At 46.8% G+C, this 12,661-nt stretch overlaps 1 protein-coding gene across 2 annotated transcripts in view; it reads right to left on the reverse strand.

The window, feature by feature from the left end:
• The window catches only part of IGF2BP1 (insulin like growth factor 2 mRNA binding protein 1), a 43,814-nt gene extending 41,086 nt beyond the window's left edge, over positions 1-2,728 (reverse strand). Inside the window, exons 1-2 of one of the 2 annotated variants that reach the window (XM_045488507.1) lie at positions 2,176-2,728; positions 886-946 (exon numbers count right to left, since the gene is read on the reverse strand). In XM_045488507.1, the coding sequence (XP_045344463.1) occupies positions 886-946; positions 2,176-2,350 (236 nt within the window). In that variant the 5' untranslated portion in view covers positions 2,351-2,728. The remainder of the gene's footprint in view (positions 1-885; positions 947-2,175) is intronic. The other variant, XM_045488508.1, reaches the window with a different exon arrangement.
• Between the last annotated feature and the right edge of the window lie 9,933 nt (positions 2,729-12,661).

Genomic DNA, 12,661 nt, shown 5'->3' on the forward strand with positions numbered 1-12,661 from the left:
AATGAAAAGATCTGGAACCCCCCCCCCTCCATGAATCAGATTTGGGGGGAACATGATAGAGGTACCCCACTTTTTGCTTCAGTGAGAACAGAAAGGTACTGGGACACAGACACACACACACTCTCTCTTTCTCTCTCTCTCTCCACTATTCATCCAGGGAGTTCTAGACCCTCCAAAGAGCCCCAGCTCACAGCCTGAACACAAAGCTCTCACCCCAGATGGTCCCCTTGTAACAATGGACTGGGGGGGGGGGGGGGGGCTCGGAAAGGATAGCACACAGCCAAAGCATATTCTTTGCAAAATCCAGTTGGGAGGGGAGGATGTGTGATGTGAGGGACTAAGAGTAGGGGTCTGAGAAAAAAAAGGTCCTTGCCTGTTGCAGAAATACATATAAAGCACAAGCAATTCTTTTGGGGCCAGGAACTCCAAATCCACTTCCCCTAGGGAACTGAAGGGGACCCCCCCCCCCCAATCCACTGAAGAATTATGCTAAGGGATGGGTGGAGGAAAAAGAGAAAATGAGGCCTGCTAGAAGTTGCAGCAATGCCCAGGAGATCCAACTCTTCAAAGATTTTTAGCTTCCCCACAAAAATGGCCCCATACACCTTGAATAAACTCCACAAGGCTTCTCCCCTCTTGATTTTTTTCCCTTTTACTTCTCCAAATACCATCTCTCCCAGCCCACCCCAAACCCGGCTTATTTTTTACAAGCTGTAAACCACCCATTACAAGATCTTAGCCAATCTTCCCTCCCTGCCCCCAACATCCGGAGTTGGGGGTGGGAAGGCCAGTAATGGGTTTCTTCCACTGGAGACACTATGGACCCCTTAACACAGCCTCTAAGCGCCCCCAGGTTGCCTCCCTTCTCAAAGAGCCCTTTCCTACCTTTGTTTTTTGGGGACCGAGTGTTCAATCTCTAGGCGTTTTCCTTGCAATTCGACTTTCCCTAAAGATTAAAAAAAAAAAAAAAAAAAAAAAAAAAGACAATATAAGAGCTGGAACAGGAGTGTGGGGTGGGAAAGGGACGGAGAAAGAGGGGCACTCAGGAGTTCCTGGGATTTGAGATCTGCCTAGGAATCCAGGCAGTGGGTTCCGCGGCCGGGACGCGAAACGGCCGCTCTGGGAATGGTGGAATCTATAAATTCGTTATTGTGTTTTGTTAATTTTCGTTTCGTTCTGTTCTCCCACCGAGGCTGGCTGGGCAGTGGCTCGCTCTGGGAGCCGGATCCGGGAAAGGGGCGACGAGGGCGTTCGTGTGGGCGGGCTGCCTGCTCGACTCCCAGATGTGGGGAGCAGGGGCCGGGAGAGAAAGGGCCCCCTGATGCTCCCAAAGTGTGTGGCGGGGGAGGGGTGCAGAATGAAACTTTAGTTTCCCGTCCTGCCGCGGAGAGGGGCTCCGGGCGGCGGGGCGCTCACCTGTCGGGGCCGGTGGTGGGCAGAGGCCCTGGGGGAGCGGTGCGGGGCCCCGCGGGGAGGGTCCCCGGCGGCCGCGACGCGCGCCTCTCGGCCCAGCCTGGGCGTCTCGGGAAGCAGCATGGCGACCCGGCGCCGCCGCCGCCGCGCCACCCCGCTCACGCCCCACTTTCAAATCAAAATGGCTCAAGCCCAGGCCCTGGGCGGGAGGCGGGACCCCCTCGTCTCAGGTCCTGCCCGAAGGCTGCAGTCCCCACCGGGCTCCCGGGAGATCGGAGACGGAGCGGGGACCCCTTCCCCGCCTGGAAAGGCCTAGGGTGGAGGAACGGGAGCAGGGGGTGCTCGCACAGGGGGCCGAGGGGGGTGGGGTGGGGGGCGGCCAGCCTCGGATAGGGAGGGGCGGACGTGAAAATAATGCCCGGACCAGGGCCGCCAGAGTGGGGACCCCCCCCAACACACACACACACAGCCAACGGGGCCCCCCGCCCCGTCGGTGGGGGGCAGGGGCGGCCTTATTAAAGCCTCCAGCTTCTGCTCTGGGGCTGGGAGGAAGGGGTGAGGAGGTCCGGGATATTTCCGCGCGAGGGGCGAGTCGGGGGGATGCAGGGGGCGTCGAAGGAGGTGGGCGGAGGGTGGGTGCCCAGGCCAAGCCCCGCAGGCCGGAGGGACAGAGGAGTTGGCGGGCCAGGAGAGAAGAGGGGCAGGTCTCCGTTGTACGGGGATTTCGTTATGGTTTTTCCGGGGAGGTGGGCGCACTCTTACCGGAGAAAGTTTCGATGGCCTTCATCGCCCAGTGCTCGTCGGGGCAGTCCACGAAGGCATAGCCGGACTTGACCAAGAACTGGCCGCTGTAGGAGATCTTGTGCTCCGCAAACACTTTCTCCAAGTCCGCGGGGGTCACGCTCTCGTTGAGGTTGCCGATGTACAGCTTGTTCATGGTGGCGGTCTCGGGGCGGGACGCGGTCCCTGGCAAGGCCGAGCGGGCGGGCGCGGGCGGCGAGCCTCCTAGGCCGAGAGGCGGGAGGCCGGCGGCAGCAGCCGCAAACTTTCTTCGCACCCCACCCCTGAAGTTGTCCGGAGCCCGCGGCGGCGAGGGCGGCCTGAGGGCGCGCAGAGGTCGCGGGAGAGTTCGGCGAGGCCCGGGAGAAGTGCCCGCGGCGCGCTGGGAGGCGGACGACTCGGCGCTGCTCCTTCCCTTCTGTCCGAAACCCCTCCGAGCGGGCTGGTGTGTCACGTTTCTCCGCGGCCGCCCTGGCGCCGCCTCTAAATAAAATCGACTTGAAAAAAAATGGAGCGGAAAAAAAAAAAAAAAAAAAAAAAAGGCGAAGCCACGTGGTGAAAGCCCCCACCCACCCTGCTCGGGAAGACCCCCGACGCCTCTGGGCCCATCGGCCCTTCAGTCCGGCCCTGCCCACCAATCCCTAGCCTGGGGTGCGGGGGGAGGGGGCACTCAACTCACCCCCGGGGGGAAAACAGGGCGGCGGGGGCCGCGTTCCCGAGGCTCGGCTTGCCCCCTCCCCCTTGGCAAGAATCTGGCCCCTAGGGAGGCGCCCCGCCCCCACCCATCCCCCTACCCCGGCCCCGGCTGGGGGAGGGTGGTCGGGCCCTGAATCTCCCACCTCTTTATGGGTAAAATGTACGGTTATTTTTTTATTCGTGTGCAGGCTGGGGGGAGAGTTTGCCCACCCTACCCCGGTTAACTGCTAGCGACTGACAGGCGGGGAACGGCCGAGATAGACAAAGAGAAGCCGAGGACTCTGGGGTCTTCAGGCGGGGGTCGCGCGAGCCGGCGATTTTAAAAAGAAAGGCGCTTTTCCCCTAGATTTTTACGTGAGGGGTCTCGGCCTTCCCGGCCCCAGCCCTGGGAGACTCCCCCGCCTGCGGGGATCCGGGACCGAGGGACCCTGCGAGCGCGGGACCGGGAAGCCGAGACCGCGGGGGACCGCGGCTGGGAACGAGGGAGCCGCAAGAAATCATGTTTCGGGATTCCCACGGGGGAAGGGTGGCTCGCACCCGGGGTTCGGCTGCTGAACGAGGCCGTCTCAAGGTCCTGGGGGAACGCGCGGCTCCGGCCCAAGCTGACCCCAGGAGAGGGAGGGGTGGAGAGGAGGAAGAGGAGTGGTAGCGTGAGCAGACCCGAGCGAACCGAAGGGGGAGGTCTCAGGGAGGGAGTGACCGGGTGGAGATCCGAACGCTCCCCTTCTCCCTCCCTGACGCGGGGGCAGACAGGTGGAGTCCCCTCCGCCCGCCCCACCCAGGCCGGCGACCGCAGCTTTCCCAGCGCTGGGTTAGGGGCTCGGAACTTTGTTTGGGGTGCAGCGGTGGGATCCGGGCGGGAAGGCGGGAGAGGGGCCGGGGGCGGGGGGCCGAGCGCGAAGCCCCGCCCACGTCCCCAGGTCAGACCCGCGGGGGGAGGGGGTAATTTCCGCTCGGCGCTCGGGGAAGCGAGGGGCGGGAGCTTGGAGGAGGGGGCGGTGGCCCCTCCCCCGCCCGTTCCTGGGGAGGGGGAAGCGGATCCGCCCTGGTCCCTTTCCTCGCCTTTGACCAACTCGCTCCGGATCCTCCGGCCCCGGGAGCCCGAGGGACGGACCCGACTGGGCTAGGGGCGACACGTGGGCGGTCGCACCCCGTCTCGGCGGTGGGGGAGGGGGCAGTTCGCCGCGCGTTTCGGAGTCCCGGATAGGCGGCGGAGAGCGGGACGCGCGGTCCACGCGCAACCGGGATCCCGGGCCGAGTGGCGGGCGAGGGCAACGAGTTTCCAGCGGAGGGGGCTGGGACGGCGCCGGGGGGTGGGGGGGGGCAGGTGGCGGAGAGCGCGGCCCGGGGACCTCGGAGCCCCCCAGGCCCGAGGGTCGGGAAAAGAAAGGGGGAGGGACTGGACCCCCGGTAATGCCAGACTCTCCCTGCGCTGGGCGGAAGCTCGGGTTTTGCTCCGGGTTCTGCGGGAGGGAGAAACAATTCTGTCGGGGGCACGCGTGCTGCGAGGGCAGGTGAGGAAGGGGGTCACTCTCCCTTTCCCCGTCCCCGACCCCATTGTCTCAGTCGCCTGCGGCCCGGGCCGGCTCCGCAACACGTGTTGGCTGCACTGATATGAATGCCTTGGATTTTTTTTTTTCCTTGTTATTATTTTTTGTTTGCAGAGTCAGTGAGCTGACTCCCCGACTTGGGCACACCGCTCTTCTGTCAGACGATTTTATACCGTTCAAAAAGTCGGGAGTTAAAAGACCACACGCCGCACCTTTGTCCCCCTCCCGGTTTTCCCCGCGCGCTGCAAAGAAATGGGGCTTGGGCGTGGGGGGAGGGCTTCCAACTCGGTTTTCTCCATCACCACCTTCAAAACCCACTCTACAAATCCGCGTTTTGTTCTAGCCAGCCACGTGTTTGTCGGATTTGGGGGGTTGTGACGGGTTGTTGGGTTTTTTTTTTTCCCCCCCTCTGCTTGGGGCAACAGAAATTAAAATACTATGAGCTGTTAGTTGCTGAGTAGAAAAAGAATGTTGTTTTCTACGCAGGAAGGTGGGCGACATCTGTATCCTACCCCCCCCCACCTCTTCCGACCCTCGCCCCCCACCCCCCGCCCTTCCCCGCAGATTCTGACTCTTAATATTTAGTCAGCTCTTGACCATAATTTTCACACAAACCCACGAGCTGGAAGCGGTGTCTGCCACGTAGTAGGCATTCAATAAACATTTAAAAAATGAAAGACCAGCTAATGCAAACTGCAGAGCAAAAAGAATAAAGAGGAAAATTGAGAGTCCAGGGGAAGAAAAAAAAAAAAAAAATCTTGCCAGAATGTGTGTCTGTTGCCCGGGGACTTTTCTTGGTGATGTGTGTGGACTTTTGAAAGGGCTAAAAGATGGTCTCAGAAAGGCTGTTGTGTTCTTGGCCTCTTCCTAAATAGGAGCCCCAATCTGCTGAAATCTTTTCTGTTACATTGGGGAATAAGGAAGAGGGTCCTAGACAGGGCATTGCAGTTCCCAGAAACTTTTAAGTACTGTTTCCTCCATTTAATTTAAATCTCTAAGAATTAATAGAAGCACCTCTCAGGGTTTCTCCCTGGGGAACATAACCCACTACTCTATCTCTTTAGTCCTAAAACAAAAGCAAGTTACACCCCACAAATATTTCCATCCAGACCTCTAAACTCCTGTAAAATGCAGCTCACCTTGTCCTACCCTAGATTCCAAGGAAAACAAAAATTATGAACGTAATCATTGAATTCAGTTCACTTGTAGGGGTTTTTTTTTTTTTCCCCATTTAAAAAATACAATGGAAGTCTAAATGTGAGTTGAAATTAGTTTCTTTTCAACGTTTTAAAATGACAGTAGAGGAGAAGATACAAATTTGTGAAAATAAAAATTGACCAACTATTGCTAAATTGAAACTGATTAGTTCTTTTAAAAATCAGACGTCTGGGTGAATTCTAATCCTCCCCCCGCCCCTGCCCCCACCAAGGGATTCTGTGTATAGTCAGAGGCTGCAAGAACACAAGAGAGAGGAGACAGCCCGGGTGAGATGCAGACCTTTTTAGCCCCCAAATCAGTTTTGCCTCAGTGATCTGGCTATTTTAGGCTGGGGTTGGGGGTACTGAATGATGCTGATTGGTGCTTCGTCTCCCCTCTGAGTGAGCCCAGCACTAAAATTAACCTGAGAGAAGGGTTCTTTCTTGTCAAGACTCACATTCCTAGGATAGGAACAGGAATGGGCCAACTTGGAATGCCATAATTTATCATTCTCCTTTTCTTTCCTTCTTGCTTTCTTTTGTTCTTAGAGACAACTAATAAACATTGTATTTGTCTTTCATAATTTTTCCTACACAGCTTTTTTGGGGAAGGCTTAATCTTCAGTGGAGAATTAAATTTAGTTTGTGAGAGTTAAAAATATAGCTGCGGGGGGGGGGGGAAATATATATATATATATGGCTGCAGGATAAATTATTTCTTTAATAACACTATTCTGATTATTTTATTCCACTTATTTATTATTGTTGTTCCACTTTTTTGTTGTTGTTGTTCTTGTTCTCTCCCTCTTTTCCTCTTCATTTTTCCTGGAGAAGTATTTGGTCTACTTGTAAGATTCAATTCTCTGAATCCAGAAACACTGAAACTTGACTCCATTTTAAAGATGGGATTCTGATCCATTTTCCTTCAGTGTGAACATACAAATTCAGAGAGAGAAAAACATTGAGGACAATAAAAACAACTTTTTTAAAAAAATGGATTTCCTTTTTTTTTTTTTTTTTTTGAAGTAAGAAAATCAACAATTCCATGGTCATACAATATGAATTTTATTTTTAAATGTATCTTCCCCGTATTTGTCCATTGTTAATAGGTTTAGATTTTCTCATCTTATGTGTCTATCTTCATTTTTCATTTGCTATTTTACCAGAAGTATTTCCCCAAGCTGCCTCAAAGTTTTCATAACTATCATTTTTTTGCCAACATGTAACATTCAGTCCACTAGATGTAAGTTAATCATTAATCATTATTTTTAGGTTTATAAGTTACATCAATTTTTTTTTTTTTTTTTTTACTTTTGTAAGAAGTGGTGAATAGATATTTGGGGGCATATAACTTTTTCCTCTTTTATATGAGCTCACTTGAATAAATCCCCAGAATATATACTGCATTTTTAATCTTACATTTATCAATGACTTTCTTTTTAAAAGTTCAGCATATTTTACAAAAGAGAGGACACAAAACCTGGAAAGCAGTTAGGAAGGAAATATATTAAACTAGAACTTTTCTGTATTTTATTTTCAAATGAATCCTAATCAATTTTGAAATAGCATTATGGTTTCTGTGAAATACAGAAAAAGAAAAAAAATCACATTTATTGACACATGGCTACTTAGACTAAACAGTTTTTGGAGGAATTTGGTTTTTTGCTTAGTTTTTATTTATTTTGCTGCTGTTTGCTTGTTTTTGTCCTTGTTAATTGCCTTGGGATATTTTGTTTCTTCCTACAACTTGAAGTCTTGGTGTGGTTCTTTTAAATGCCTATAAACTTTGAAAAAGTGTAAATTAATCCCCATTTAAAAGCACATGAAGCATTTTCTCCTGTCAAATAAGTAAGGATAATTATGTGTTTAAGATAACCCCTAAAATGTAAGGGAGTTGTAAGCAGAAAAGGAAAATTTCCTCCTCCAAATTATTATAGAGAAGTATTGTATGTTTAAGACCTTAAAGAGAAATGTGTTTATTCCAGAGATAGAAAAGACTCAAAGAGAAAAGAGAACTTCTAAGAACAATCATTTGTTTTCCTATGGGTCACATAGCCTATGTGACTAAACTGCTCAGTTTTTTGTTTTGGCTCAGGTTTGCAATGTAGAAAGCTTTAGATAAGGAAGGGAATCGTTTATTTTATTAACTTGTTAAAAATGGATGTTTCCAGAGTCAGTTTGTGAGTAAATTAAACTATACCACACTAGCCCCTATTGACACATGTACAAAAAATGGTCAATAACATTCATCACACTACACTAACACTGCCTTTTGCATTTTTTTGACTCTAAAATCATTTGGTTAAAAGATAACGAACAATTTTGTTTAGTCCCTATTTTGCACAAAGTGCAAAATGAAGCACAGGTTATTTGGAGGAAGACTGTATAATTCAAGAAAAGACAAGGAAATGGTATTTTCCACAAATTATAAAAAGCAACAAAAGATTATTGGAAATATTATTTAAAGTGGAAGTAATAATAAGAAAACTTGGTACTTGAAATCCACATGTCTTCGAAGTATGTAAATGATTTTAATTCAAAATGCATCAGTTACAACATCAAACTGAACCGAGTTAATTCGATTTTAGCTACATAACGTCTAAGCTTTTTAAGACTAAAAGAATTTTTCTATCTAGAAAGCAAATTATTTTTGTTTGCTTATTTAAAATTTTATTCCTGATGATAAGATTAATTGTTTTTACTCTTGTCTCTAGTTAGGATTTTCTTTTTTTTTTTTTTTTTTTTTTTTTTCCAGAAATATTTTCTCAAATATTTCAAAGTGCTTAAGAGGGGATCCTGCTATGGTTTTTTTTTATATTTATGTTTAAAAATTTTATGCATATACTATTTCACTAAAATCTCATCACCAAAATACTCCTTAAAAGCACTTCATCTGTCTTTGTAACACAAACCAGTTTTACAAAGGAAAGGGACCCAGACTAATAGAATATTATTTTGGTTGTTTCATTAAACTGAGATATAAGTCTAAAACTGATTTCTGATTTTCATGGGTTAACAATCTAGAAAGAGTCTGGGTCCACTCACCTCTCCAGAAAACACTCCCAAATTTTTAAGAGTTACTATTAACACAACTTAACTTCCATTCTTAAAAAAAAAATAACCTGAAAAGTACTTGGTGAGGCATTTATATGGTAAATTCTTGAATAAAATGTTTATGATTATCCTTTCATTTCTAAAATGTGTTTACAAACTGTAGGAAACAAACATGAATGTTATTTCTAAATTGCTTTGAAATGAGGTTCATGAAGTCCTTCCCCATCTTCCTCTTCCTCCCCGCCCCTCCCCCCCCGCCCCTCCCCTTTCTCCCCCCCCCCCTTTTTGTTCCTCCATTTTTCCTCCTACTCCCGACACTGTCCATTCCTTTCCTCCTCCCCCTTTCCCTGTACCTTCTTTTTAATTTTTCTTTTTTCTTTGTTACTTCTCTTCCCCTTGTTATTATTCTCCAGCTCCTCTGCCCCCCAAGCCATTTCTTTCCTCTTTTTAATCAATATACCTATCCCAACCTTCTATACTTTTCTTCGCTCTTTCCCTTTTCCTTCTTCCTGTCCCTCTACCACTAACCTGCTGTCATTCAAGCTGTTACTTCTGGTGAAGTGAAAGGCTATAGAGATGCTTGGATTATCTCATACACCACAAAGACACCCCGAAAAGCTTGTTACATTTTTGAGGTGAGCATCTTTGTGATTCAGACCACAGAGCTCTGGGTTCTGGCAGCATTTTTTGTCTGAAAGTTCACTGGACAGTTTTACTTCTTTGTATCATTTTTCTGTCTTATGTTGCTTGTAAACGATTTTGTTACTAGCATTTTATGTATCAAATCCTGAGGGCAAAGCCTGTATAACACCCAAGGAGTCCCACACAAGGCTGACAGGTGTCCAAAAATATATATTAAATAAGTATCTTTTGATGCTCTCCACGAAGACATGGTCAGTGCAATCAAATAAAATGCTGTGCTGTCTGTAAGGGCTTTTCCTTTTTGTCTTTTCCCTTCTTTTCTTTTCTTTCTTCTTTCTTTTTTTTTTTTTTTTAATTTTTGTATATACAATACTCTGCAATGATCAGATTGAATACAGGTAGATGAAACCATTCAAAAGGCTGATTGGTCTACATGAAGAACAGCAACCAAGGGGTACCTCTCGGCTGGTCACTCCCTAGTCTTGTACCCACGACTGTCCTGTGCCACATGTCTCCCTCCAGATGAGCATCACCTTCCCGTTCCGTCTGGTAAGTAGCCTTGGAGTTCTTCTCAACTCAAAGCTTTAGGCGGTCAATGTCAACCGACAGAATTAGTTGGCACAACCCTCAGCCATCCTTGTCTCCCTGGATGCCATCCGACCAGATGACAACTCAAGAAATGGTCCGCATGCACCTCCTGCTGACAGATCTCTCAGGATCTTCTTTCTAGGAAGGTACCTAGCACCCCATCAACCATCTGAACATTTATTATTTTGTATGTCATCCAGAGCACAAGTGTCACCCCCAGACAGCCTTCCATCTCAGTGATTCCCGGGATGTCTGATATACAGCCACCTGCCATAATACATGTTGACTGAAGACCCACCTATCAACAAAGCTATGAGCACTCAAGAAGAAGGCAAACCAATTTTTTATCACAGGCTGAATTAAAATCAAATTTAAGCAGGTCGTGAAAATAGCAAAGTGCTTTGTTTTGTTTTTAATGTATAATAGTCATTACTAGCAAGAATATAGTGAAATAAAACATTCCATGTGGCTGTGTGGGACAACAATTCTAAGGCAACAAAAACCTTGCCATTTCATATTGTTTGACTTAGAAGTTGCACTTTTTAAAAGTTTATTTATTTTGAGAGAGAGAGAGAGAGAGAATGTGCATGCACATGTGAGCTGGGGAAGGTCAGAGAGAGGGAGAGAGAGAATCCTAAGCAGGCTCCATGCCTAATGTGGGCTTGAACCCACAGACTGAGATCACAGAGCCTGATGTGGGGCTTGAACCCACAAACTGAGATCATGACCTGAGCCAAAACCAAAAGTTGGACGCCCAACCGACTGAGCCACCCAGGCGCCCTGAGAAGTTGCACTTTTGAGAAATTTTTCTACCAAAAAGCCAGTACGTGAAACATTTTATTCATCCTTAAAAAACAATGAGATGCTGATCCCAGCTACCACATAGATGAACCTTGAAAACATTTTGCTGAGTAAAATAAGCCAGGCAAAAAGGACAAATATATTATTCTACTTCTAGGAGATACCTAAAATAGTAAAGTTCATAGAGGCAGAAAGTAGGATTGTGGTTACCAGGGGTTAGGGGGAGTTAATGTTGAATGGGTACAGAGTTTCAACTTGAGAGGTTGAAAAAGTTTTTGAGATGGATACTGTGATAGTTGCATAACAATGTAAATGTACTAAATGCTACTGAATTTTACACATAAAAATGGCTAATTAGGGGGACCTGGGTGGCTCCGACGGTTAAGCATCTGACTCTTGATGTTGGCTGGGGTCAAGACCTCAAAGTTCATGGGATTGAGCCCTGTGTGGGGCTCTGTGCTCAGCACGGATCCGCTTGGGATTCTCTTGCTCTCTCTCTCTCTCTCTCTCTCTCCCTCTCAAAATAAATAAATAAACATTTAAACTTGGCTAAAGTTATAAATTTTGTTATGTATATTTTACTATGACTTTTAAAGGCAAAAAATGTTAGCCTTTTCAAAACTAAAAAAAAAAAACCCAAAAACCCTGAACAAATATGTTATTTACCACTGTCAAGGAAAAAAAAAAAAAACAAAAAACTGTTAGCAATATAAATGCTTACAAATAGGGAGATCTTCAAACAACTTGCAACATAGCCAGATGGTAAAATATTATGTAGCCATTAAAAATCGTGTCCAAAAGGGGTTTAGAAAACTTGGGTGAAGGTTATTTTAAAAAATGCGTATCACACAATTTAGCATTTGTTCTCATATAGTCTGTATGATTGGAACCACCTTAACAACAACGATGAAAGCTACGTGAACATAAAAGACGAGAAATGACCTTATGGAAACTCTTGCACGTGGCTACACAGAGATGTGCACCAGAATATTCATAGCAGCATTGTTTATAATAATAAAACCTAGAAATCCTACAAATGTGCATCTACAGGAGAATGGATAAGCAAAACAGTAGAGTTAAACAATGGAATTTGGGGCCAATAACAGTGAAGGAACTTCTGCAACGGGCGTGAACTTCCCAATTCTGACCAACCAACAAACAAAAACCAGGAGCCTGATGAAGATACACAGTATGGCTCCATTTATAGAAGTTCAAAAATATGCAAAACTAACAACGTGTTCTTTAGGGATGCGTCCAGAAGAGGTTAAACTTTAAAGAAAAGAAAGAGACCTGCGATCACCAGGCAGCTTGTAAACCACCCTGGAGCCCTCTCCCAAGCCTTGGACCAAATGGAAACAATAAAGGTTTTTGCAGTGAAGACAGAAAAAAAAAAAAAAAAAAAAAAAAAAGGAAGGAAGGAAGGAAGGAAGGAAGGAAAGGGAGAGAGAAAGCTAGAAAGCGAGAAAAGAAAAAGAAAGGGAGAGAGAGAAGAAAGCTAGAAAGCAAGAAAAACAAGAGAAAAAGAAAGGAAGGAAAGAAAGAAAGAAACCAAAATCCATTGAAATAATAAAAAGTCTGGAAACCTGTGTTGATCGTAAGTCTCTGGTTTTGAGATAAGTGGATTTCTTTCTATTCCTGTCTTTGTTTCTCTCTCCCTCTCTCTTTCTCTCTCCCTGTTTCTCTCTCTCGACTCTGCTATATTTTTCAAGATGTCTAGGCTATTATATTTTTATAACAAACTTAAAAAAAAAAAAGGCAAATGGATGTTCAAGTGAGTCACCCCAAAATACCAAACCAAATGGGATAGTTTGGGTTCATCCGCTGTTTCCAGGTTTGATGCAGCCAGAAATTCTCCTTCCATTAGTAACCAAGGTTGAGGGTTAACTGCGACTCACCCTGATCAATCACGGATGTGGCTTGACTTTAGCTAAAGGTCTGATT

The sequence above is a fragment of the Leopardus geoffroyi genome, chromosome E1, assembly GCF_018350155.1.
Source record: "Leopardus geoffroyi isolate Oge1 chromosome E1, O.geoffroyi_Oge1_pat1.0, whole genome shotgun sequence".
NCBI classification, from domain to species: domain Eukaryota; kingdom Metazoa; phylum Chordata; class Mammalia; order Carnivora; family Felidae; genus Leopardus; species Leopardus geoffroyi.